The sequence below is a fragment of the Protobothrops mucrosquamatus genome, unplaced genomic scaffold, assembly GCF_001527695.2.
Source record: "Protobothrops mucrosquamatus isolate PMUCROS unplaced genomic scaffold, P.Mucros_1.0 scaffold281, whole genome shotgun sequence".
Classification (NCBI taxonomy): Eukaryota; Metazoa; Chordata; class Lepidosauria; order Squamata; family Viperidae; genus Protobothrops; species Protobothrops mucrosquamatus.
The window spans coordinates 416,341-442,218 of NW_015386625.1; the positions used below are offsets into that span (position 1 = coordinate 416,341).

Consider the following 25,878-nt stretch of genomic DNA (forward strand, 5'->3'; position numbering starts at 1 on the left):
CACTAGATTGTTGAATAGGTCCTCCAAGGCTGGGAACGATCTGAATGTCTCTCTGGCAAAAACAAACAAGACCAGCCACGGCTCCTGCAGTACGATGGCCTAGTTAGGTAGTGGAATGTAGCCAGTTTTAACTGATTTCAAAAAAAAAATTAACAGGGCTGCTGCAGAGCAGACAGGGAAGCTGAAGAGAAGAAAAAAAAAAAAACTTCCTGAAAGGCTGTTTCTTGTGAAGGATGCCTTCAGTTCAGGAAGTGTAGAAAATTGACACACCCCCAGGTGTTCTGCATCGCTCCTGTTTATTGGCCGCCATGATTTTTGTAGCCTAGAGTTGGTAGCCCAAGGTTGACAACGTTAGACTGGGTCAACCAACAGTCCACGTCTAGAGTTTCACCCGTTGAGTTAAACTATAAACTGCTTCCTTAACCTCCCAATTGCCAAGAAACCACGCCACCAATATTTAACTCTTCTGACAATAATTATTCAATAGCAATAGCACTTAGACTTATATACCACTTCACAGTGCTTTACAGCCTTCCCTAAGTGGTTTACAGAGTCATCGTATTGCCCCCAACAATCTGGGTCCTCATTTTACCAACCTCGGAAGGATGGAGGGCTGAGTCAACCTTGAGCTGGTGAGATTTGAACTGCCGAACTGCTGGCAGCGAGCAGAATTAGCCTGCAATACCGCATTCTAACCATGGCGCCACCATGCCTTCGTGTTTTGAAGGTACTGAGTTGCACAAGTTAGAAGCTCGTGCTACAGTTACACCTGGTTTAATGCACAGCCTTACTGAAGAGTCTAGAAAATGCACAAGGCTAATTCTGCAAGCAAAGCTTGGCACTCACCCCTGCTCTTTCTGTGTCCACCTCCCTTGTTAGGACCCTTAGATGTGCTGGATTAAATGCCACGAGGCAAAGTTAATGCTATGCTTCATAGTTTATTTATATTTTTATGTAAACATCATTTGCTTGGTAGGCACAATATAACAAAAGCTCTAAAGCAACAGAGAACAATTAAAACAAACATTTCAATTTACTTCGTTCAGGTGGATGATGAAGAGAGGCTGTCATAGTTCCATAATCCAAGTTGGGAACTCATTTCCTTTTACTTGATGAACGCAATCAATTAATTAAGAGGAAAAAACTTGAATGTAGATTAGTAACAAGAGCCTGGGGCTCAAAGATTTCGAACTCTGTTGCCCAGTAGTAATACTGATTAGATAAAATTCCTCTTTTACATAGCGAATTCTCCTGGCAGAATTGCAAACTCAAATGTTCCCCACCTCCCTCCAGTTTTTCCCTGCACATTGGAAGCAAGACTTGTTAAGGATGGATTTGGAGACTTTGTTTGCCACTGCTTTCCACCTATTTCTTCACCTATATGGGGCATTAGAGCCTGTCATACCTCCAATGTATTCGGAGGCGGGCAGTTAACTCTTTCGAAATTCAAGTGATGATATCCCTTTCTACATTTTCTTGAAAAGCCAGGCTGGAATTACATGGAAATGAAGTTGCTTTATTGACAGATAGGGAGGACGTAAACCAAGAGTTTGGAGGGAGCTTCCAATGCTTTGGACTCTTTTCACCTAATCCCAGGAGAAAATCCAGATCCAGTGAACCTCAGGCACATCAGATTGAATTCAGTGGATCCCAGGCATTGGCAGTTTGCATGAATGTTAGGCTATTTTGATTCCACTTGAAGTTAAAGCCTTTCTCTCTAGCTCATAAAATAGAAGTGCAGGATTGTTTCAAAAGAATGCGTCCAAGGACAGTTGTGTTCCTAAAGTGATTTCCATAATTAAGAGTTCTAAGCAAATAAACGATCCGCAAATGCACACCCTTTCTTTCAATATTTGCAATGCTGCAGGACTAAAAGTGAGATCAACTTGTCTGCGTTATCAACATCAAAGCTGAAGAGGAGCAAACGTAGCATGTTTCATGTGGACCTTGGCCTTCAAACACAAAAGGAGGACCTTGGGAACAAGCTGAATCACAGATGTTCTACTGCTATCACGACATTTCTAAAACAAGAGTGGGGGGAACCAAGGCTAATCTAACACCAATTAACTTTCTGGCTTCCTGTCTCTCAAATTACACTCAACCTTATCAACCTTTTTGCTGAGGGGAACACTCAAGATGAAAATCAGGTCAAATAATACATTTTGCATTGCTGGCTAAAGGTTTCAGCTTTGGGTTGGCTGCCTTCTGGATATCTTTGCCATCATCAAGAAGTGCAAACTTGTACAAAGGACAGTAGGAGTGCATTTTTCTTTCTGCAATAGAAGACTGATGGACAATGGATTAAAAGGTAGGCCTAGGGGATTACATAACATTATAAATGAGTGAGGAATGATGTATCACGGAGGATACACATCTACAGAGATTTAGGGATTTATGTGTTGATTTCAGCCATGTGCATGGTGCAGAAAACATTGCAAAGCTTCCCCTCCCCCTCCTGAACTCTGTTTCATCTGAATGTTAGTCTATTTAGCAATGGACACGAATCTCTCTTCCATCAGAAGCAGCGTTGCCTATTTCTAAATGTTTCCTTTCAAAAGGTTGACTTGTGAACATGTCAAAAGATGGAGTTTTAATGCATCTCTCTTTGCCCTTGGTTAAGCGAGGAGCCTACGATTAGCAATTGCACTTAGACTTATATACCACTTCATAGTGCTTTACAGCCCTCTTTAAGCAATTTAGAGAGTTAGCATATTGCCCCCAGCAATCTGGGTCCTCGTTTTACCAACTTCAGAAGGATGAAAACTTGAGTTAACCTTGAGCCTATCGGGATCAAACTCCTGGCAGTGAACTGAATTAGTCTGCAATACTGCATTCTAACCACTGTGCTACCACGGTGCTTGATCAATTCTTGGCTCTCTCCAATTGCTTTCTTCTGGGCATCGCTGTGGATTGAATTAAAAACAAGAAGATGAATATTTGGACAGGCGCAATGATGCAAAAAGGTTGGCCCACTCAGTGAGGGTTTACCAACGTCATCTCTGCTCTCCAAAGTCTAGAAGAGGGACTTAAGTGAAGGCTCTGCTGATCTTCTTGGACGAAGGCAACTTTTGATAGTGAGATATGTTGATTAATGACAAAAACAAAGTTTGATTTGATTAATTTTGTAGTGGTAAGCTTGCAATGGCTGCTGCCATTAAAACACATCTAAAATATGGCATTCTATTGGCATTTGTTTGACATGGTCCCTTTCATTCCATCTATTTTTTGCTTTCTTCTATATTCTTGAAGAGATGGCATTCAGCAGAGATACACTGATTTACTGCAAAAAAGCTATGAGTCACAAAAATGGAATGGTACATGAATGTGCAACAATTGCAATTTAAATGGCTTTCAAAACTGGGCTGAAACTAATCCATGAAGAAAGTAGCTATTATTCATCATTGCTACTGCTAGAGATACCTGGATAATAAGAGAAGGCTGATGATAGAATTAGAACACTGCAGGAATATTATTTTAATGATGGATATAAAATCTCTTGGCAGGGCAGTGAATAACTAGAGAAGGCTCGTATAAACAGCAGTGTGGTTATAATTCTGCCCCTGAAATTCCAAAGTAGGGCAATCAAAGCTGTTCATTTTTTACTACTGTGAAAACATTCAATCTGAAGTTTATACCTGAAAGTGATTCAATCCAATATTGAAAGCAAACTGACTTTTAAAAAATACATTGGGCAGGTGCTTAAATCTTACTGGATCCTTTTGAAGCGATCTGGATTTTTTTTTTTTTTTTTGTGGACAGCAAAAATGGCTTTAAAAAAATAATTGAATCAATTTGCTTATTTGATCCAAACATTTCAATAAAACCCATGTCGGTTTTATGAGTCAACGCAAATCATCGAATCTGACCAAGTTTCAAAATCAAATCAATCATTTGAATGGATCTGTTTCTCAGTCTAGCTCTGGATCAAGTCTCAAAACTGTTGCAATTCCAAACTAGTATAGATATTCTGCTACCATTAAAGCCATTTTTTCGCACTTCGGGAAAAGAACACAACTGGAGATTTGAGAGGGTGAGAAAGTAACAATGCAGGAATGGACAAGAGTGCACTTCCTCTTCTTTCTAAAAACTAATGGCTATAAAATTCCTATTAAATTTGATTGGACTGCACACCCAGCCAAGTGTGGCCATTGTATTTTCTTCCAGCTCTGAAAATTGATATAATTATACTAAATGATGTGTATAAATAATGATAAATTATTCTAACAACTTGATACCTCACTCCCTTCCTTTCTTAGGGCTTTTATCATCCTTAATTGATTTGTTTGCATCTATGGTTTGGTTGATTGACAACTTCGAGGAATGACAGAATAATCTTTGTAAAATGGCTTATTGTCAAAGTCAATATTTTAGGATCACAACAGAACCCAACTGTTCCGTTCTGAAAAATAGAAAAATACAATTGGAATGTTTAAAATAATAGGTTAATCCAAATGCATCTTTCTTTTGAGGAAAGATGTTAGTAATAAGTTAGTGGTTCTCCAAGACATTTGGACAAATATTTTCTTTGATTAATGAAGTGAGTAGCACAAAAGCTACATAGGAAATCTATGTTCTCTGTGAGTACAAGATATGAGATCAAGTACTTTGCCTGTAAGAAAAATGACAGTGAGACAAAAATCACGTAAGGTTTACACAAAGCATCAGCATTTGGATATAGCTTTAAGAGACTAATATTTCTTTAAATGTGTTGAGTGGATATAGTTACTCTTGAGCTACCTTTAAGTATTATTAAGAGTGCTGTTTTGCTTAACAATGCTAAAAAAAAAAGATGCTAAACAAACATTTAGGAAAAGTCATTCCAAAGAATTTTCTTTGTACAATAATATAATTTAGGCAAACCAACTATAAACATTTTGTTGGCAATATTTTCAGTGAACCCAATTTAAATAATTGGCGGAGTCTGACCACTATTATTACCGTTAACAGTTACCGTAATAGTTACACAAATCAGTGTGTCTTAGCATGTCTTGAGGATTGCTTTCGTTGTATACCAAACAATAGTGTACACATGAGGTATTTTCTTGAGAGATGAGAAGAATTTGTTTACAAAGATGGTGTGATCTTTACAGAGCAGGAAAAAAAATGATAATTGCCTACCAGGATAGCTTTAGTTTGTGATTCAAAGGAAGATTTTCCTTCTTTACACCCATACAGGAGAAGATGCATATTTATTGATACTTCATGGGCAGTTCTCCAAATATATACTACGATAGGGCTTTATGTGCACATGGGAGTTATCAGGGCTCATCCTATCATTGCGCAGTTAATGAGTATATTTTTATCATGAAGGAGAACATTGGCCTATACCAGAGGTAGGCAACCTTGGCTCTTCTATGACTCGTGGATTTCAACTCCCAGAATTCCTGAGCCAGCATGGCTCAGCTTGGAAACCTCTCCCTTTCCCCTCAGCATGGCTGGCTCAGGAATTCTGGGAGTTGAAGTCCATGAATCATAAAAGAGCCAAGGTTGCCTACCCCAAGCTTATACAATGGTTTAAGGCTTTGTATCAGTTTATCAACAGAGAGGGTCTATTTGTACTAACTTTCCCACCTATTATAAAGCACGAGCACAACATTTGCCTGTGGATCAATTGGAACATTTCATAGGGCTGGGGAGAGAGAAAAGTTAAGTGTCACCAAAGAAAAAGCAAGCATTAAATGTGTTTCTTTTGTTTTCATGACTCTAAATACATTTTAAATAGCTTGATTTCTGTTCATATCCCCCCCATATTACCAAACCGCTAATTTTAACTTGCTTTTCTTCTGTTCAACTGTGTCCAGTTCTCAGAGACTGCCTGGACAAGTCCCTGCAGGGGGCTTTTTGGCAAGGTTTTTCAAAAGTAGTTTGCCACTGCCTCGTTCCTAGAGCTGAGAGAAAGCGACTGGCCCATCCAAGGTCACTTGGGTGGCTTGGTGCCCAAAGTGGAACTAGAATTCACAGTTTCCTGGTTTCTAGCCTGATGCTTTAACTACCACATCAAACTGAATTTCAATTTCAATTTAAAATTGCCTAAATACAGTTGGGTAATAGGTAGGGGTTGGTCTGGGCTACAAATTGCATACTTGTGTTTTAAGAGAAGAAAATGCCAATAAGAGTCCAGGCTATGCACGTCTGCAACTATTGTACATATGGACTACAACACTGTCCACACAGCCTAACCTCCTCCCTCTCTCCAAAACCAACCAATCTCAACCCTATCAAAGTGGCTTGAAAATTTGCCTCGGGAACCAACACGGAAAGATGTTTGTGTCTCCTATCACTGTAGATGATCATAAGGCTTTTGATAGGTATTCAACAAGACTCTTACAGGCAAACTGGAGACCACAGGATGGAATGTCATAATACTGGGAAAGTCAGAATGGCACTTCAGTTCAAAACATCAATGACCAACACCTGATAGCTCAGCTGACTGCAGACAAAAGGAAAAACAAAACAGCACACACTGTACTAGAGCATTTGTTCACTGGTGCACAAAGTGGGTTTCCCCAGTTGTCTTCCCTTCTTCTGCTTTATCAACTCTTCCAGCTCTCATCCCCACCTTTTCCAACTACTGTTGGATGAATGGTATACACTCTTTGTTCTCATTGTCCCCCTCGTGGTCTTCTTCCTCTTCGGCAGCTTCGCTGGTCTCTGTGCTATCGTTGGCCATCTGGGGATGAGACAGAAGCCAAAGGATGCACGTCAGTCAATATAATTCTCTGGCTAATGTGCAAAGCATAATGGAGAAGACCCTAAAGGCGGAGGTATCACCATACCAAAACTTTGTCAAGAACTGCAAAGACAAGATTGAAAGGGATGGAGTGCCACAATTTTGGGAGTGACCTTTTAGTACATCACCATCATCTCTTACGCACGCACACCATGCCCAACCAATCCAGGTTTGCACACGTTGTGCCATTTTCGAGGTGTGTTGAGTAAAAGGAGAAATGATGGATCCAAGCAGCGATTTGCAAAAGCACGACCCACCAATTGGCAGATCTCCAAATGGATTCCAAACTGATGACTCTCGTGGAATTGAAATTTTGCAAACTTTATAGAACATTTCATGACATAAACATTATCCTAAAACCTTTATGATAGAATACAAATGTAAAAAAGCCTCTTCTATGGTCAATTCCTGTTGTTTAACAATTAAATGTGGGCTATTTTCAAAATAGTCACTTCTCTGAATATCTCCATGAAATTTAAGAACTTTCCCAGTGAAGATAGAACATTGGAAGTTCTGCCATTGTTGAAGGCACTGAGGAATCTGGCAATAAAATACCTCTGAAACAATAACCCAACGGGTCACCTAGGGGGGCTAATAAAGGGGGAGGTGGTGTCTTCCATATTCACATATTGATCAATGTAGGATTTGAAATCTGCTACTTCTTGTAACTTACCAAAGGAGTAGGTGACTTCTCCACATCCAGAATTAATTTTCCTATATTACCTCTGTCGTGGATTCTTTGCATTGCTTCCTTCACCTATAATCAACAGATCTTAAATTTTAATCCTCTTTGTGATGCAAAAACAAAGCAAATCAAAGACAAAAACACCCCCTACAACGGGTATTTGAGCACAAGTATGTTTCCTAGGATACGTATATATATATATACAAATATGCCTGTGTTGACTTTTAAGCCCAAGAAAGACATGGAATTAATTAAACATCACAAGAAAAGAAAATATTGTATCAGCAGAATACCACAGCACTGAAAAGGCTACTGTCTAAAGCCTGTTTCCTAGGAGTACAAGTTTGGAGATTTCTTTTGTGTAAATGTGTCTGGCAGAACTAGGAACACAATGCCTTCAAGGTTTAGACTAAAGCTCTTAGAATCCTTGAGGATTGTTCATGTGTCAGCCCTACAAGGTATAACACATCAGGAAATTCACTCTACGGGAAGATTAGACAGAAACTTTTTGGTGATAGGCTACAGCAACACAATCTTGCAAGTCTGCTTGTGTTTTCACTTCCGTGTGTCTTTTTCATCTGGGGATCAGGAAGAATCCGATCTAAGCCTTCTTCTAATACTTTCCCAACTTTCCTGGGCTTAGCACGTGCTTCTTCTGTCTCTGTTGTTCTAGTGGTTTCTAGATGCTTTTTCCAAGGTTATCTCCCCATACCATGCAACTTTAGATAATAATAATAATAATAATAATAATAATAATAATAATAATAATAATAATAATAATAATAATAATAATAATAATAATAATAATAATAATAATGTAATAAAAGCATCTGGAGAGCACCCCCGATGGATACAATTGAAGTGTCATATGCAATCCCATTTCTATCTTCTTGTGAGGATCATGGTAAGATATTTCACTGAGCATCACTTTGGAAACTAAGATCTTTGGATTTCCATTCTGTGCTATGATTTTATAATTGATGGGTCTTCTTTGCTGCTTAATTCCATGACACATGGATTTTGGTAGCAAACTCCCGTAATCACAGAGTTAAATATTACATTTATACATTAGCTCAATTCAAGGGGATTTTAGGCAGTACACAGTATATATAATAATATGCAGTAAATAATACAACGGCAAAACCAGAAAGCACTGCATGAATGCAATAAAACCAGATTATGACATATGTAGCTATAAAAACATAGAAATACCATTTTGGTGGAAGTCCCAACAAGAGTATCATCTATATCAGTGGTTCTCAACCTTTTTAATGCCACGACCCCAACCGGTCGTAAGTCGAGGACTAAACCGGTCGTAAGTCGAGGACTAAACCGGTCGTAAGTCGAGGACTAAACCGGTTGTAAGTCGAGGACTTTCCCTGCCCGGGAGCGCCGCGCATGCGTGGTTCTGCCCCCTGCATCGGCCGAGGCGTAGCTGGCAAGCAGCAGAGATGGAGCAGGCCGACCACCAGCTGGCCCAGCCCAAGGGAGGTAAGGCACCTGCCGGAAAAGGAGAAAAAAAAATGGCGGACAAAAAAATGGCGGACAGCTTTGCTTGGCGACCCCGTGAAATGGTCAATCGACCCCAAATGGGGTCATGACCCATAGGTTGAGAACCGCTGATCTATATTATTCCATTTGCTGCATAATCTTATGCATATGGCAGTTTGCTATGGGGAATTTTCATCCAGTCTGTAGCTCTGAAGTCCCTCAGATGTACCTCAGCTGAAATCTGTCCAAAATACCCCATAAGGCAGCAATGGTGACATTGTAATTGTTATCTAATCTAATCTAATCTAATCTAATCTAATCTAATCTAATGCTACTTAATGGTTCTCAGCACCATTCATATGCCAGCCAGCTCGGATCAATGGCATCCAACCCATTTTCTCCCCTAAAAACCTCAGCCACTTTATTGTTCAGCTGGAACATTGTGACATTCAATGGTTTTCAATCCTTGCTTTAATTTGAAATTCCTCTAAAGGTAAAAGAATGATTAACAGCTAACTGCAATTTTACAAGCCCTTCAGTCTACAGAGAACAAATGTTTCAATTGCTTCTACACTATCAAGAGAAAAAAAATAATAATCATGCTTTCTATGTATCATTTGTTCTTTGAAAATATAGCTGTGCCTCAGGAGCTACTCAAATGCCATATGATAGAAAAAAGAAATCACTTGTGCTTTCTGTGACAATATATGCACTTAATACGGATGAGTGAAAAAGAGGAAAGAGGTTGTTAAGGCTTCTACCCACTTTGTCGAATGTGAAAATACAATGAAGGGATTAATCAAAAGTTATTGAATAAACACAGTTCATTGGGTGACACAACATTGCCGATACCAAATGATGGATTTTGAATCCATTCTGACTGGGTTCCCACCTGTAGTATGTCGGGGTTTGAAAAAACAAGTTGCAAGAGCCCACGATTATAAAACATGGTTTACAGCTTAGCAGTGAGAGAATTCAACCACTGTAGGGTATCCATCTTAAACAATTTTTTTGTTGCGCGACAAAGAGTCAACAATCAAGGAACATGAATATCTTAGGTTCTTGTTGAAAGGTTATATCCAACCCAAACCAAATCCAGGGAAACTAAGCTATCATGGGAGCAACAGCTATGGACAAGGGGGAAAGAAGCCTGAAAGAAATCCAAAAATTCTCCAAAGAAGAAGACCTTCACAGAACATCAAGTACAAATCCTCTCCCTTAGCAGTGATCCACTAAATTAGCCTTCTGCCTTGTTCAGCTGAGATTCCAGTTCTGACATCTCCTGCTGGCTACCCAAGGTAACCCTGGGCCACTTGCAGCCATGATATATGGCCCGAGAGGACCAAGCTAGATGTGGCTGATGGTGGAACTGCTACATGAAGATCCTGTTCTCATGATCTGGTTCACACATCATGCAAAGTTTGTTTAAATGTAGTTTGCTGTTAGTTCACGGTTGCCTAAAACATGGTTTAAAAACACAATCTATCAGCTTATACAAGCCAAAAGTTAAACCCCATTAGGGTTTAACATGTGAAGACAGCCCCTCTCTTCAACTAAAAGCATTTAAATTTAATCCTAACCCCCTTTCCAAGAACGTTAATCTTCTCTGAAGCATTCCATTCAAATTCCTCTCATTTGACACAGAGGGGAAAAAACATACTGATACCTGATGTTAATAGGGAAAAAAATGGGAAAGAAAAAAAAGCTATGGGAGAGTAATTTTTTTCTTCTTCACCTTCTGGCTGTTTTTGCCAAAACGTAAGCAAAACAAACCCATTCATACATCTCCAAATTCATGTCCACTTCCTGCCTCTAGAGAAATCTGTCATGAGAATGGCAGCAGCTCTCCATTGTGTTCATGCTTTAGACAACTCACATAATGTAGCATCTGATCATTAGGATCTGTTCCAGTTCAATACTGGGTATGCTTGTATTTTTGTAACTAAATCAGACTTGACATTCATTTCATGGTTAAGTTCTACTTCTGCAAAATTCGGATGAGCTTTTTCCTATGCTGGTATTTTCCATACATTATAGGCATCTAACCACCCATGGAAAGGCTGGTGTGCACAGTATGAATACTATTATATTCTGTTTGACGGAAATAAGGAGCCAACCATTTTTCCCTGCCAAATTCCAGAACTTCCCATTACACACAATATTCCATCATTCCTGAGGGACAGGCTACATGATAACCAATGATTTGAACGTGTGGAATAATCTTTCTACTTGGATGATCAGAGTTTAATATAAGAATGGGTATTATTATTATTATTGCGTTTGAATCCTTTTCTCTCAGAAAAAAAACATGTTTTCTTTGCTCCTCATTTTGCCTCACAAGGAATGCTCCAAAGACTATTAACTCGTTTTGTACAAGAGTTTAACACTGACCTTTGACTGCAAACTGCTCCAGTTCTCACAGGAGATTAGAACATTCACATACAGGAATGCATTTGCATTATTAATAATACTAACGGCGATAAAAATGTAACCGCCAAACTAAATAGCAGCACCAGGTCACTTTTGTTAACTCTCAAAAAGCTCGGGAGTAGACCCAGTTGGAAATCTCAGGGGTGAACGCCAGACTCGGAAGATAAAACATCATCCTGGATTAAGTTAATAACAAATTATACTGCTTCCAGAAATAGTAACGACCAAGTGATTATCAGGAGCGGGAGCATGACTTTATTTTACAATTCTTTGAAAAGTATTCAATGCCTGAAATAAACAGAAGAGCAAAACCATCACTGGGTAAATCTGAGAGACAATAGCTGAGTTCCTTCAGCACAGTTGGACATAATCCATGATCCAAGGATCACAGTGCCGAGTTCTCATAACACGCTGAGCCAAACACAAATAAAGCCAACTAGAAAGCTTTAAATATGTCCTTCAGAAAATACCCCAGTAATGTTGTATTAAAGACTACTTGTAGCACATCCAAATCAGTGGGATATTTTCCACATCCACAAAGTCAACATTTGGGGTTAAAGGAGCATTGCCTACTAATATCTGACTACTGTCTCTATAATAAACTCAGACGCACAAGCATTTTTCACTTAACCCCTGGCAGAATAAAGTATGTTTTTTTTATTATTCCCTAAAGCAGAAAAGGAGAATTTTTGGTCTTTGTAACTTTAGAGAAGGCGAAGAGCTACCGGTAATAAATTTGCTTATGCTGCTTGTGAAGTTTGGAAGTCACTTCTTTATGTATTTTTTTTCCTCTCTTTCTGTATTATATTTTTATCTTTTTCTTCTTTTTCCCTTTTCCTTTTTACAACTATTTAATTTTTTCTTTCTTTAAATTTAACTTATATTTTACCATAATTAAAAGGTTCTTAATAAAATGGCATCTGAATGCTCGAAATGGGAGGTGGGTATAAGATTAGCCGAGTTTCTTGTAAGAATTTCACACATTCCAAGGTGAAAAAGGCTTGTATGTCCTGAGTTTATTACAGAGAAAGTAGTCAGATATTAGTAGGCAATGCTCCCTTTAACCCCAAATGTTGACTTTGTTGATGTGGAAAAAAATATCCCACTGATTTAGAAGTGCTACAGGTAGCCTTTAATTTTAATACAACATTACTGGGATATTTTCTGAAGGACATATTTAAAGCTGTCTAGTCCACCCAGGTGAGAGAAGAGTTAAAGGAGACATTTTTGGTCTGTTGTTCTTCTCCCTGTCTGCTTTACCCCAGTGCTGCTAAGGAACAAGCAACTAAAACATGCCGCTGCAATTTATGAGGATCAGGTCTCCATGGTTACAGGTCATGTGGCCTAAAATTACAAGCTTTTAGCGTCAGAGTTACTTTGGTAACGCCAATGGCGCAGGTAGCTCATCCAGATCTTGTCCAAACTGATAAAGCATCTGTCTGGTTTTCTGTTTTGATGCTCAGCCAACTGCTGGCATTAACTCACAGACAGTAAGCATTTATGCTGTGACAAGAACTCCTAAACGTCCCAACTGTTCATTGAATATGTGAAGAAGCACAGAATCACAGCCACTGACTATGCTCCCACAACATATTTGGGTAGGCTAATGAAAGATTTAGGAGTTAGATTGGCTAGCTTTAATCTTCGTTCATTGTGGCTCTGTCGATTATGCAAATCGAACTTATTTGATTGTACAATCTGAACCCTTTAGAGTGGATCCAAATTGGTAATAAAATCAGTAATGTGTGATGTGTGGACACAGACACCAAGATCTGATTAGTCTCTGTCTAGCTCCACTCGGTCCACTGTGTATGTGATATTAATGGAAACCCAAACTTCCTGTGTGCGTACATACACAACTCCTGTGTGTGTACATACACAAACAACCAAAAGCAGTAAGATTCTTGAAAAGAAAGGAAGGAAGGGTGGATGATGATGTTGAACAGAAGGATGTTCAACTCTATTACTTCTCTTCTCATGATTCCAAGGGTTATTGTCACCACCTACTGTTTTGTTTACATTCAGGCATCTCTGTCTACATATTCCTAATAGCTTGTTTTATTTCTAAATGGTTTGGGGGAGATTTATTATCCTGAATGGCGGGATATAAAGAACTGTAAATAAAACAACAGCCAATAACTTCAGTTCTTATCATCGTTACAGTCAACAGAAATGAAGGGGGGGGGAAGTGTGTAAAAACTTTGAAGTTACCCAAACCAATTCAGCACACCAGACGAAAGGGAAATGAAGAGAAAGACAAAACATTGAAAAAACAGTCCAAAAGTTTCAGTAGCCCAAACAGTCAACCAAAGTTTTGAACTTCTCTCTTCCTTCCTAGCCTTAAATCATTTTACCCGATGAAGTATTTCATAACATCCCTAGGCAATCCCCATATCAATTCTTGTGCTATGAACTGAACACATGTTAACTTACATGACCAAGGATGTATAAGTGGTGTTCGCAAGACCACCAGGCAGACCATACCAGGAAATCAACGGAAGGCTAAAACTACTTTTATCGTGATTACATATATTAAGAAAACTTTGCAAGTTGGATTGGGCTGTACCTCTTCCTCTTCCTTATAATCCTTAAACACATTTGCTCTGGCTAGATTTAACACATTCCCTTTAGCAGTTATCAACAATAATTACCAATAAAGGGGAAAAAAAGATCCCTCCCACAAATGACTTTGCTCCAGTGACTCCCATAGAGGAAGTTGTATTGTAATTTTTATTTGAGTCTGTGTGAGGTATTAATCCAGCCACTCATAAAGGAATTTCCAGGAAGAGATGTCTCCTATCTTTCAGTAGACCATAAAATTAGTATTGCCTATGGCAGTGGTTCTCAACCTTTTTAATGCCGCGACCCCCAACCGGTTGTAAGTCGAGGACTAAACCGGTCATAAGTCGAGGACTAAACCGGTCGTAAGTCGAGGACTAAACCGGTCGTAAGTTGAGGACTACCCAACCGGTCGTAAGTTGAGGACTTTCCCTGCCCGGGAGCGCCACGCATGCGTGGTTCCGCCCCCTGCGCCAGCCGAGGCGTAGCTGGCAAGCGGCAGAGACGGAGCAGGCCGACCACCAGCTGGCCCAGCCCAAGGGAGGTAAGGCACCCGCCGGAAAAGGGGAAAAAATGGCGGACAGCCTTGCTTGGCGACCCCCGTGAAATGGTCGATCGACCCCAAATGGGGTCGCGACCCATAGGTTGAGAACCGCTGGCCTATGGTATAGCCAAATTTTGTCTAGCTGCTACAAGAGGAAGGCAACAAATATTGTTCAATAGAACGGCAATTCTCAGATACCTTTACAATTTTCTCCCTTCCCTTCAACACTTCAGTTGCTACCACTATCAACGAAGATCCCACCACTTGTCATTCTGAATAGTGGGATTATCAGATTGGCCTTCCACTTTCCTGTTGTATCTAAGAACATGGGAAAGCTGGAACACAAAGAAGATAATTCTCCCTATACTTGCACGTGAGACTAGGTCTAGGTCAACAGCAGCACAGTGAATTTAACAACCATAATTGCTTTTTCATGACCAGGATTGTGTGCTCCTTTATAACTGTCACTATTAATATCTTGGCAATGACATTTTACACCAGGGGTAATATCTCAAATATCAATAAGGTTTATATTTGACCTTCTGCATCACAATGCTAAGGGGGAATATATTACATTTAGAGTGGCTGAGAGAGGGGGTTATGGGAAATCATGTGTAGAATTCAATCATGTCGCCAATACATATTTGAACTCCAAAATGTTTTGCTCATCCTTCTAAAATATTAACACTCTTGGGTTTTTTTTCATGCAGAGTTTGGCTTTTGGCAGAGAACTGCTGGAGTTTATTCTTATCATTTTTTAAACTACAAAGTAATGAAACAAGTCAGTCTGGAGCACCAGCTGCCTGGCACAAAAGTCAGTAATAATAGTCATTTAAAAACCAGCACAGAGCAAAATGTTTGGTAGAAGCCACGAAACAAGAAAATGTTATTCGCGTTTTGATAGAATCATTGATGAGATGAATTTTGGAATCCAGATAATCAAATATATGGTCCAATTGTAAAAAAATAAATCCTAACTCTACTTAGGGCATATTTGAACAAAATGCTACATTACAGATAGAAAAGAATATTTATAGCTCAGGGTTGAATTGTGGAGTCCTTGGTGCTCTTTGATCTTGGCTGTTTTCTTGCACACATTTTATTACCAAACTAGGTAACATTATCAGTACTGGAACAGGCTGGCAAATCCACCTCCTGCTTGTTCCTTCTAAGTAGTATAGTAACTTCCCTGTTTAACTATTCAAAAATGAACAGTAACATTTTAAATTGGAGCACCAATTTAAAATACCCTTGCTGATAGATTAAAACCATCAGGGATTCAATTTCCAAATAGGGAAATGCTATTTCCTATGCTCATATTAAGCAATGAAATTAGATTCCACCTGGGGTACACAATTCCACTGGCAAGAACAAAGGAACAATCTGATCATAATGTGGCACATTCTAGTGGGGATTAAAATGTACATACACCGTGATGGTGGTGGAATTACAGTCACAAGAAACAAAAACGCTTTCTCTAAATCTAAACCTCTCTAAATGTCTCCTTAAGGCTTTTTCAAATTTGAGAGTAAAGGCAACTGAAGGTTCTGAAAATGGATATATGGATGAGCCCTGGGATCCTGGCTTACATCTGTTTTGTTCTTAAATTTAATTAGTAATTAGAATTTGTCCAGAGCTGTGAATATTTAGAAATATTGTTTCTGCCGGATGGTGTAGATCACAGGTCTTCAGACTTGGCCCTTTTATGACTTGTGGACTTCAACTCCCAGAATTCCTCAGCCAGGCACGCTGGCTGAGGAATTCTGAGAGTTGAAGTCCACAAGTCATAAAAGGGCCAAGTTTGAAGACCCCTGGTGTAGATAATCCCATCTCTCTCTATTTTCATTTGTTTAGGACTAAAGCCCATTATAGTTAATTTCAAGTTGAGTAAACTGAGATAACCTCTGCCATTCTTAGTATCTAACTGACAGTTTGTTCCTAACATTCACCTTCAAAGATGAGTTCTTATTGGTTGGTTATATATATTTCCTACTTTAATTCTTCTGTTCTGTTACCAAAATTTGCCCAAAATAATAATGGTAAATTGATAGGCACACTCAAATCTCAGTTTTCTACTAACGCTGATCCCTTCTGAAGCCAGCTCACTTGATTACAGGAGCCACTGCTGTGCTGGAAGAAAATAAGAGGGATAGCGCTGATCCACCATCTAAATTTATTAGTAGACTTTGAACATCCAATGTTTACTTAATAGTGAAACCAGAAAAGCAAATGACAAAGTGGAATGCTAGCACATCGCTCTCCTTGGTCTTTTCCCCACTGAGAGATTGATCTGCATGACCAAGGAAATGTTGTCATGGAAATATCAAGCATGGATGTACAGTACATTTCATTAGTTTAGCAGCAAACCTTAGGGGAGAAAATTAACAACATCAGTCTTCTATTTCTAACATTTAGTTTGACAATGTGAACTTTACCATAATAAAGCAACCAACATACTGAGTTAATATCCACCCATACATAACTGATATAGATGGATATAGTTATTAGGTTTTATTTCCCACGGATACCTGTGGTATTTGTTCACACAGTCAGTTGTCAGTAAAAAACACCTCATAGCAGAATGGTCATGATATTGTATTAGGCCAGAAATTCGAAACACACAAGGCAGAGAGAACAATCAATAACGAAAGCAGTAGATTCAAAGTCCCTAAGGGTCTGCAGATGCTTCACTTACAAGACTGGCTTTGAGACAAACTAGAATCTCTCCCATCAGAAAATTTCATGCTTTGCAGTACCAGCTGGGAATCTAAGATAAAACACTTGAGAGCATCTTCAACTGCAGATGGTTGATTGAGCCTTGGAGGAGTGTATAGAGCAGAAGATTTCAAACATCCCTATGGCCTCAATTGGAACAAAAACTCAATTGGAACAAAAACTCAATTGGAACAAAAACTAGTGATCTGTCCAGGGTCCTGAAAGCTCGTTCTCGTTCAATGCTTTTTTCTTAACTACTTGAATCTTCACAGGGAATGTTTTGTGTGACTTCTCTGCATTGGCAATTGGAAATTTGGATTGAAAACTGCTTGCAGATTATATCATTTCTTTGTTCGTTTATTATATATATATATATATTAAACAACAATGCTTTGATTCTTGCTCTGCTTTTCTGAGGTACTATCATAGTGGGTTCAGATTCGAAGTCAGAGGTGGGGGATGACAATGATCAGGCAGTGCCAACTTCAGAAGTGCTGATGGAGCAACTAGCTCCAGTGCCACTATTTGGACTGTTGCATGAGCCAGCAAAGGAGGCAGGGCAAAACGGCAGACACAGCTGCCATCTGAAGATAAGGGCATGGAATTACTGCCCCCGTCCAATGCAAGAGTTTGGTGGGCTGTGAAGAGAGTAGAGCAAAGAGGGTCTTGCAAGACCACTCCTGCAGAAGGGGTCTCACCTCACTAAATGAACTACACCAGGGCTGCAAACACAAGCTTTCCATTGACTGCCATTCTGTCTGCCTTGACTTGTAATTGCATAAATACACCCTGACTTTCAACCTGAACTGGCTGACAAATTTGCTACAAAATTTGACCCTCAGATTCCACCTGATTACTTGTCTCTTTGATTTGGAACTCTTGTAAGTCAAACTTGCTGAACGTTGGGAAGGACCTTGTCTATATTTGCAAATGATGTCTTAGCAAGCCTCGTTTAGTAAAGAGAACAAAGCCACCCCTTTGTTTATTTGTGTGATTGGTCTGGGACAGAACGGAGACAACAGGAACTCTGTCTTTATAACAGCAGGCAAAATTATCCTATTTTAGTCACAAGAGAGGAAATGGAAGTTTCTACCTTCCTGAGCATCTGTGTTTATTTTTACTTCTGCCAAACTTGGAGTTTGATAGAGTCTACCCATAAACTTGATGTGCCTTGATGGTTTTATTTTATCTTATTTTATGATTTTATTTCATTTTTTGCTATGTAATCTCTGAGACCTTAGATTCCAACGATGAAATGACAACAGCACTCTTAATGTGGCAAGTCAGGAAAAACCTCAGACTGATAATTGAAAAATAAATGTATATCTTAGGGAGGAAAGGAAAGGACAAGGGTAATTATAAGGTTTAATGTGTTTTTTTAATTTCCCCACCAGATGACAGTGAGTAGGTTTGATGAATGAGCTAGACGATAGTCTTGAACAGACTGTATTTATCTACTTTCTCAAGCTAATGTCAGAGTGATAGGAGAGACTGCTGCCAAATGGTATGAAGTGTTACCAAACAAATGGAAGAATGTTATTTTGTAAGATAGCATAACACCACCATAACATCTATGATTCTTTAGGTTTCACTCCATTTCTGATTTCCCAACCTTGTTTTGCCCTATGCCTACTTTTCTTATGTTTTTAAAACCTGCACTAAAACTCATACATTTTCTTGAAAGCTTATTCCAATAGATCTTATTTTAATATGTCTTTCATATTATGGCAGCGGGCCTGGGGGCCCCAGGGGAGGGGGACACTCAAGAGGTGGCTCTCTTATTATTAACATCCATCTGTCTATTAGTCCCTTTTTTGTTTCTGCTTTTATAATTTCTCATTTTTTAAATATTTAAGTAATGGTTTTAACTAATGATTGTCTTATTCGTTTACTGATTTTACTGTATGGAGCCCAGAGTCACTTTCTGTGAGATGGTCAAGGATATAAATTTGATTAATAAATATTCTCATTATGGGACACAACAAAGCACGACATGTTTAGATGTCCTTTCTCAAGTCTTTAACTCCCCCTCAAGATACTAACCTTTTTCTACCTAAGTCCTCAGTTCTTTCTTCAGTCCACTTTTTTTTCTTTTTCTTTTTGACCCATTCAGTCTTTCTTTTCTCTGTAAAGTATTGCCCTTGGCTGGGGCTCTTTTTCTACCTGTTTTCCCCCATGTCTGTCTGATGTTCTCCAGGTGTGCTAGACCAATGTTTCTTAACCTGGGCAAATTTCATATATTTGTACTAAGTCCAAGAATTCTCTATTCATCCTGGTCATTGCTGAGTGATCTGGGAATTGAAGTCAATACTTATGGAAGTTGTTCAGGTTGGAAAACTCTATGCCACATAAAGCATCCCACCTTTAACTAGCACAGCTGGCTGAAACATTTAGTACTTCTTGTCCAACACTCTGTGGGAAAGCTGCCATGTCTACAAGCATTGCCTATAAGCTTTTTGAGACAATAAGCTAGAAAATCCATAGTAAGATACAACTGACAGCAAAGTACATGTGACCGAAAAGCATTCAAGTTTTTTTTTTAAATAGGAAATGCCAATGTTTAAACAAGCTACATTATGTATGCTAATAATTAAGTCACTAGAACATAAAACCAGGAAATGGGATCCTTGCTTTTTTTCATCTCTATGCAATGAGTTACATTTTAAAAATACAAACTTATAAAACCCCAGTGCTCCCAGTGTTGATATTTGAAGTGTGCAGATGGAATGTCTATGACATATTTTAACAATGCATTGTTTAAAAAACAAACCAAAAGAAATATATCAGGAAAGGCAGGGGGAAAAAATAAGACCTTACCTCTTCCAGTGCCCACAGTGAATCAATCACTGGTTTGATCTTCTTCTCGTTGTAAAGCTTTATGAGATTGTCCATTACTTTAGTGACAAGGCCACTTCGACCCTGTTTGAAAAGCAGGTTCAACAGAGAAAATCCAGCCATGACTTTGTTTTCTTCGTAGAGTTTGATAGGATTTACTTTCTCCACTTGCCACCACTAAGGGCACACAAATTGTCTCAAGATTAGAACCAAGGTATTCCATGTGCATATTATACTGGAAACGCATGATGCACCTCATAATCACTCTCACTCACTCACTCACACAGGCACTCAATGTACAGGAGAGAGGAGGCCAGAGAAGCTGAAGTATGAACTTCAATGCTTCAGCATACTGGAGGATCTAAAACAACAATAACCATGAAACAAAGGTAAATCCAGGTGAACCACTAACATACAGGTACTTCAGTCTCAGCTTTTTGCTCCTATGACCTACTAGCTTGCTCTCTCAACTTTCACATAAAAAAGGAGAAACTCTTCCTTCTGAAATCTAGGTTAGGAGAAAACTGGATGGGTTCCCACATTGCAATAAGCCAGAGTTAAATATAATGAACAAGACACCATTGGCTTGGTTGATATATCACACTAGACCACACATAACAGTTTAAAAACCACAATGGCTGAGTCTGCAATGACACACTAAGCCAAAGTGAAAAACTAGAATGGATTAGCCAGTGTGAACCTAGTAAGGATGTTCAGAGACCATTCATTCATCCATCCATCCATCCATCCATCCATCCATCCATCCATCCATCCATCCAATCATTTTGTGTCAATGTACTTTGATTCACTTTTTTTATTTTTTTAGCCAATGAAAGCGAAGCCATTGCAGGATGAACATTTTTGGCTTTACTTTAGCCCACCAACCCTTTCGAAGCTCCCAGAATGGATGGTCAAATTGTTCAAGATTTTCTTTTTACATTTTTGGAATTGGTTGTGAGATTAAAAGCAAATTGTTGAAATTTAAGACGCCCTTTCACACCTTAATGCTTTCCCGCCCCTGCAGAGCTTGATTTTTCTCCACTTTTGAAATGCAGCTCCCACTGTGCCACAAAAGGTAGAAGAGGTAGCAATTGTACACCTCTGCATTAATACACTTTTTGAATTCAGCCATGATGCCCAGCCATTAAAAAAAGGTTGTGGCTCACTGAGATTTGTGAATTAAGCACATATGGTTATTCGACAAATCACTATTAAAATACACAAGGGTTCATTCTGACGTACAAACCAAATCAGAGTTTGCTGTGTTAATTTGGATTTGGGATCTGATCACCTATTCAGATCTGTGAACCAATTCGGTGCATCGGAGGTGATGGGCTCGTGACTCAACCCTTGGACTGTTCTAAATTATCTTGTCTCAAAATTCCACCTATATCTAATCTGGGTTCCATAACAGTGGATTTCAACAACCAACCAGTAGCTTTTTGATTCATATCTAGCTGGAAATGGACTTAAGCAACTCCCTCCTTGCCATTCCTTTATGGGTACAAATAGGAAACTAATAAACTTAATGGAACATTCCTACCTCCGCTGTGGATAATGCCTAGTTTGGATCTGAATCTACAAAAGATGAGTCATGCTGTTAAAGGGAGAGAGGGGAGGAAACAGCAAGGAAAAGAAGAGAGAGACTTGGGAACCCGGCACATACAAATAAGCTCTAACAAAACCAGAAAGACTTTATACTTACTGATTTTGCAAAGCTGAAGAAACTTTTGGTTTCCCCAGTAACCATGTTTGATGAGCCTAGAAAACAGTGACAAGAATGAAGAGAGGGGGACAGCAAAAGAAGAAAACGTGAGCACAGAAGTTGATTTATAGGTCACAAGGATAAAGCAGGAGAATATTGATATCCTGTGTCAAAATCGTAAAACAACGTCTCCGTTCTCCAAAAAGGTCTCATTGAAAAAGGCTGTCTACTTGTTGGGGTTTAATTCTACTCACATGTTGTGCTCTTAATGATGCCACCAGAAGGAGAAAAGTCCAACTGTCTTTCACCAAATAACCTTCTGCTAGTCTCAGGGCCATAGAACGAACACCCAACTCATGTGCTCCTTACCTAGTGGCAGTGTTGGAGCTTTTAGCATTAATGGTGCAGGTCTTTTGGCAAAGAGTGTGCATGATTTTCATCCTCTTTTGGCTGAGTCATGTTACTGGCAAGGTGATATCTCAAGGACATAGGAGCCCTGGAAATTTCTGTTTCCCTAGACCAGTGGTTCTCAACCTTTTTAATGCCGCGACCTCCAACCGGTCGTAAGTCGAGGACTAAACCGGTCGTAAGTCGAGGACTAAACCGGTCATAAGTCAAGGACTAAACTGGTCATAAGTCGAGGACTAAACCGGTCGTAATTCGAGGACTAAACCAGTCGTAAGTCGAGGACTACCCAACCGGTCGTAAGTCGAGGACTTTCCCTGCCCGGGAGCGCCGCACATGCGTGGTTCTGCCCCCTGCGCCGGCCAAGGCGTAGCTGGCAAGCGGCAGAGACGGAGCAGGCCGACCACCAGCTGGCCCAGCTCAAGGGAGGTAAGGCACCCGCTGGAAAAGGGGGAAAAAAATGGCGGACAGCCTTGCTTGGCGACCCCTGTGAAATGGTCGATCGACCCCAAATGGGGTCGTGACCCATAGGTTGAGAACCCCTGCCCTAGACTCCCATGTCCCTGGGATGTCCTTCTGCACTATTCTAGGTACAACACAATGAAGGAAAATTAGGTAGAGTCTAATAGATCTTATGATATCTGCTCTGTCCCTCACAAGTTTCAGAGAATGCTTAGAAAGAAGCATCTGATGAGCAAAGAAGACCTTTTCATGATGAGTTTAATTACGCTTGATGTAAATTTGTAATGTTTTGGTTTTAATGAGAAATTGGAGTAAGTTTGACATGTCTGAATTATAAGAGAATGAAATGAGATCCTTGGAGAGAAAGAGGGAAAATTGTCCAAAAACAGATTTAAAATTTTGATGCCCTTGATAGAATATCACCCAAGGTTCTGTGAGTTCCATGCTATCAATCAACATGCTTAACAGTTAACATTTATTTTCAATTTAAAACATAATTTATGCTTCTTCAAGAGCAGGAGAAAACCTCAACACAAAGAAGGACTTCAAGTATGGTCATATGAAAACAGACAGCTTGGATGGCCAATGTAGATAAATTGGTCCTAGGTGTCTTTCATACCCCTTCTCTTCTATTTCTGTCATCTTTTTATTTCTCCTCCTCCAGGTCAGGTTTTTCTCAGTTGATATTTGAAACGGTAACAGAATTTTCCATGCAACCACTCATTAGAAATCAACGAGAACAGCTCCAGTGGAATGGTGATTCTTGAAAAGTTCAGGATTTATTTAGCTTTTGAATTTTACTCACCATATAAAATGTAAGTCCCAAGTGGTTTGAGTAGACTGAGGCCTTTACCAGTATTTTCACCGCAAAGGCAATCCAGGACAATGTCTACACCATCTGCAGAGATCCTACAAAGCACAGAAACACTGTGAAGATACTTGCTACCCAATGCCATCATAACTTTGAACAGTCAGTAGATAGGACAGTTGTTACATGAGGACTACCTGTGTATAAGATGCTAGGCTGGCCCCGGGGAGATGAAGACACAATTCCACAAATACTGAATCTACAAGATCTCCTTAGAATTCCCATCATGTTATCTGAGCATTTCTCTCCCTAGACATTCCACTTTAGCCACTGTTTGAGTTGATCCTTTCTCTTCATGTATTGGTCTACGGTCTACCCATCACCCAAATTTATTCTGTTTTTAAGAGGCGAGTAGAACTATGCTACTCCTCCGTTCTTTAATTAAATGTGTAGAAGGCTGTCAGCCCAACAGAGTAAGAAACTATTATCACAGAAGTCAGGGCTTCTTACATTAGAACAGCTATAACAACAGTATGTTGAGAGTCTGTGCCCCTCCCCATCTTTATGTCAACTAGGAAAGGGCCAGATCTATACATGAAGCTCCAATTAAACTGATTTTTTGCTAAATAGCTTATACACAGGAATCTTCTCAACTAACGGTCATGGACTTAAGTTGGACTTAATCTACTTGTGGTTACGTAGGGATTCTAGGCTGATCTTTCTTTTAACTCTTCCCCCAGACTCTGCCACTCCTTCTCTTCCAAGAAGCTTATCTGAGACATTTTCCCAAATTACTTCCTTGAAATGGATTCAAATCCTGCTTATCTGCTCCTTGCCTTGATAGTGGCTCTTCCTCCTGTCCTTCAAGGCCATTCCCAATGCCCTCTACAAGGTCTTTGTAGCAGATGAGAAAGTTAATGCATAAAGGTCAACTATTAAAATATTTGGTTTGGAGTAATCCATGGCTTTCTGCGGAGATGAGAACAGCAGCCCAACAGGTAGAATGATTTGGCCAACTTTGCTGATATTGAAAGCATGTGCAGTGTCACATCTACTTAGTGCTTGAATGGGAGATCTTAAAATCAAAGAGTTGTAGCTAGACTGGGAGGTTTTTTTTAAGGGTTAGAAGAAAACAAAGACAGCCTACTTCTTTACTGTCGCCATGAAAACTCAAAGGTGTATCCATGAAGTCACCAGGAGCTGTCTTAAATTCAAAGGTGAAGTTGTCTATCTATACTATTGCTGATACTGCCCCCTTGTGCACAGGGATATTTTCTTTGCCCTCATGATAAATAATTCTTTCCTCTACTTTTATCGGGCAATAGATTGGTAAGAACCTACAAGTCAGAGTTGTTCAACTTTTTTATCTTGCAACCAATTAAAATGAAAGACCATCTACAGTATTTAGAAAATAGAGAACATACTTCTCTATATAGAGGTGAAGAAAAAACAAAACGCTGCTTTTGATACTCTCCTTTTACTCATTCTGATCTTTCTTCCCCCCCCCTGAGTTTTCTCTTCCCTGCCCTAAGCTAAAGAAGGAACAGTTTCTATAAGAAGTCTCAACATCTTTGTAGACATTCTTAAAGATTAAGCTAAGAGCCCCATAAAATTAGGCTGTAGCCAACACATGTTTTGGATGATCCATTTGCATGGAAGAGAATGCCAGGTAGAAAGCTTTCCACAAGAGAGCAAATGCACATTATTATTTCAAGTTTCATTGTGAGCTTCCTTAGAGCCACTTACGCACAGAAAGATCAGAGATAAATGTGCAATGTGAAGCCAACTTCAGTGCATATCCTCAAAAAGCAAATTCCATGTTATAGATCAGTGGTGGCGAGTCTTTTAGAGACCGAGTGCCCAAACTGCAACCCAAAACCCACTTATCCATTGCCAGGTGCCGGGTGGGCGTGGCCACTGAGTGGGTGTGGCTCGTGCTCGCTCTTTCGCTGTCTGCAGCAAATGCTGCTTCCGCCGAAAGTTGCTCCTTTTATAGTCTCTTGCCTATTCCCAGACTGCGCATGCGTGGAGAGCTGCGCATGCGTGGAGAGGAGGAGGGAGCAGCTCGGCTCAGCAATGGCTCGCGTGCCACCAGAGACGGCTCCGCGTGCCGCCTGTGGCACGCGTGCCATAGGTTCGCCACCACGGTTATAGATTTAAGTCTACAACTTTCAGCCTGCCAGAACTCTTGGGCTAAAATCTTTTGCAATTAGTCCCAATGGATGCAGCTGATGAACAATGAAATCCAAAGAATCTGGGTGGCACCAGGTTGCCAGGTTTCTGCCTTAAATTAACCAAATCTGTGAAAAACTGGCTTCAACCATTCTCTAAAGTTACATAGGATGTATGCGTCACTCTCTATAGCCGTTGTTAAAAGATTGTTTCAATAGCTCACTTCAATTAAATAATTATGAAAATCACTGGTGCGCTCATTATGGATAATTGTACTCTATGGAGCCTAAAGGGCATAAGGTGCATCAAATAACTTCCATCTCCCAAGACCAGCTTT

At 39.7% G+C, this 25,878-nt stretch overlaps 1 protein-coding gene across 1 annotated transcript in view; it reads right to left on the bottom strand.

The window, feature by feature from the left end:
- Positions 1–6,536: 6,536 nt before the first annotated feature.
- Positions 6,537–25,878, bottom strand: part of VAT1L (vesicle amine transport 1 like) — a 37,147-nt gene continuing 17,805 nt past the window's right edge. The window contains exons 6-10 of the mRNA XM_015814758.1: positions 23,367–23,470; positions 21,695–21,750; positions 19,972–20,166; positions 7,404–7,487; positions 6,537–6,670 (exon numbers count right to left, since the gene is read on the bottom strand). Of these exons, the coding sequence (XP_015670244.1) occupies positions 6,569–6,670; positions 7,404–7,487; positions 19,972–20,166; positions 21,695–21,750; positions 23,367–23,470 (541 nt within the window). The 3' untranslated portion in view covers positions 6,537–6,568. The remainder of the gene's footprint in view (positions 6,671–7,403; positions 7,488–19,971; positions 20,167–21,694; positions 21,751–23,366; positions 23,471–25,878) is intronic.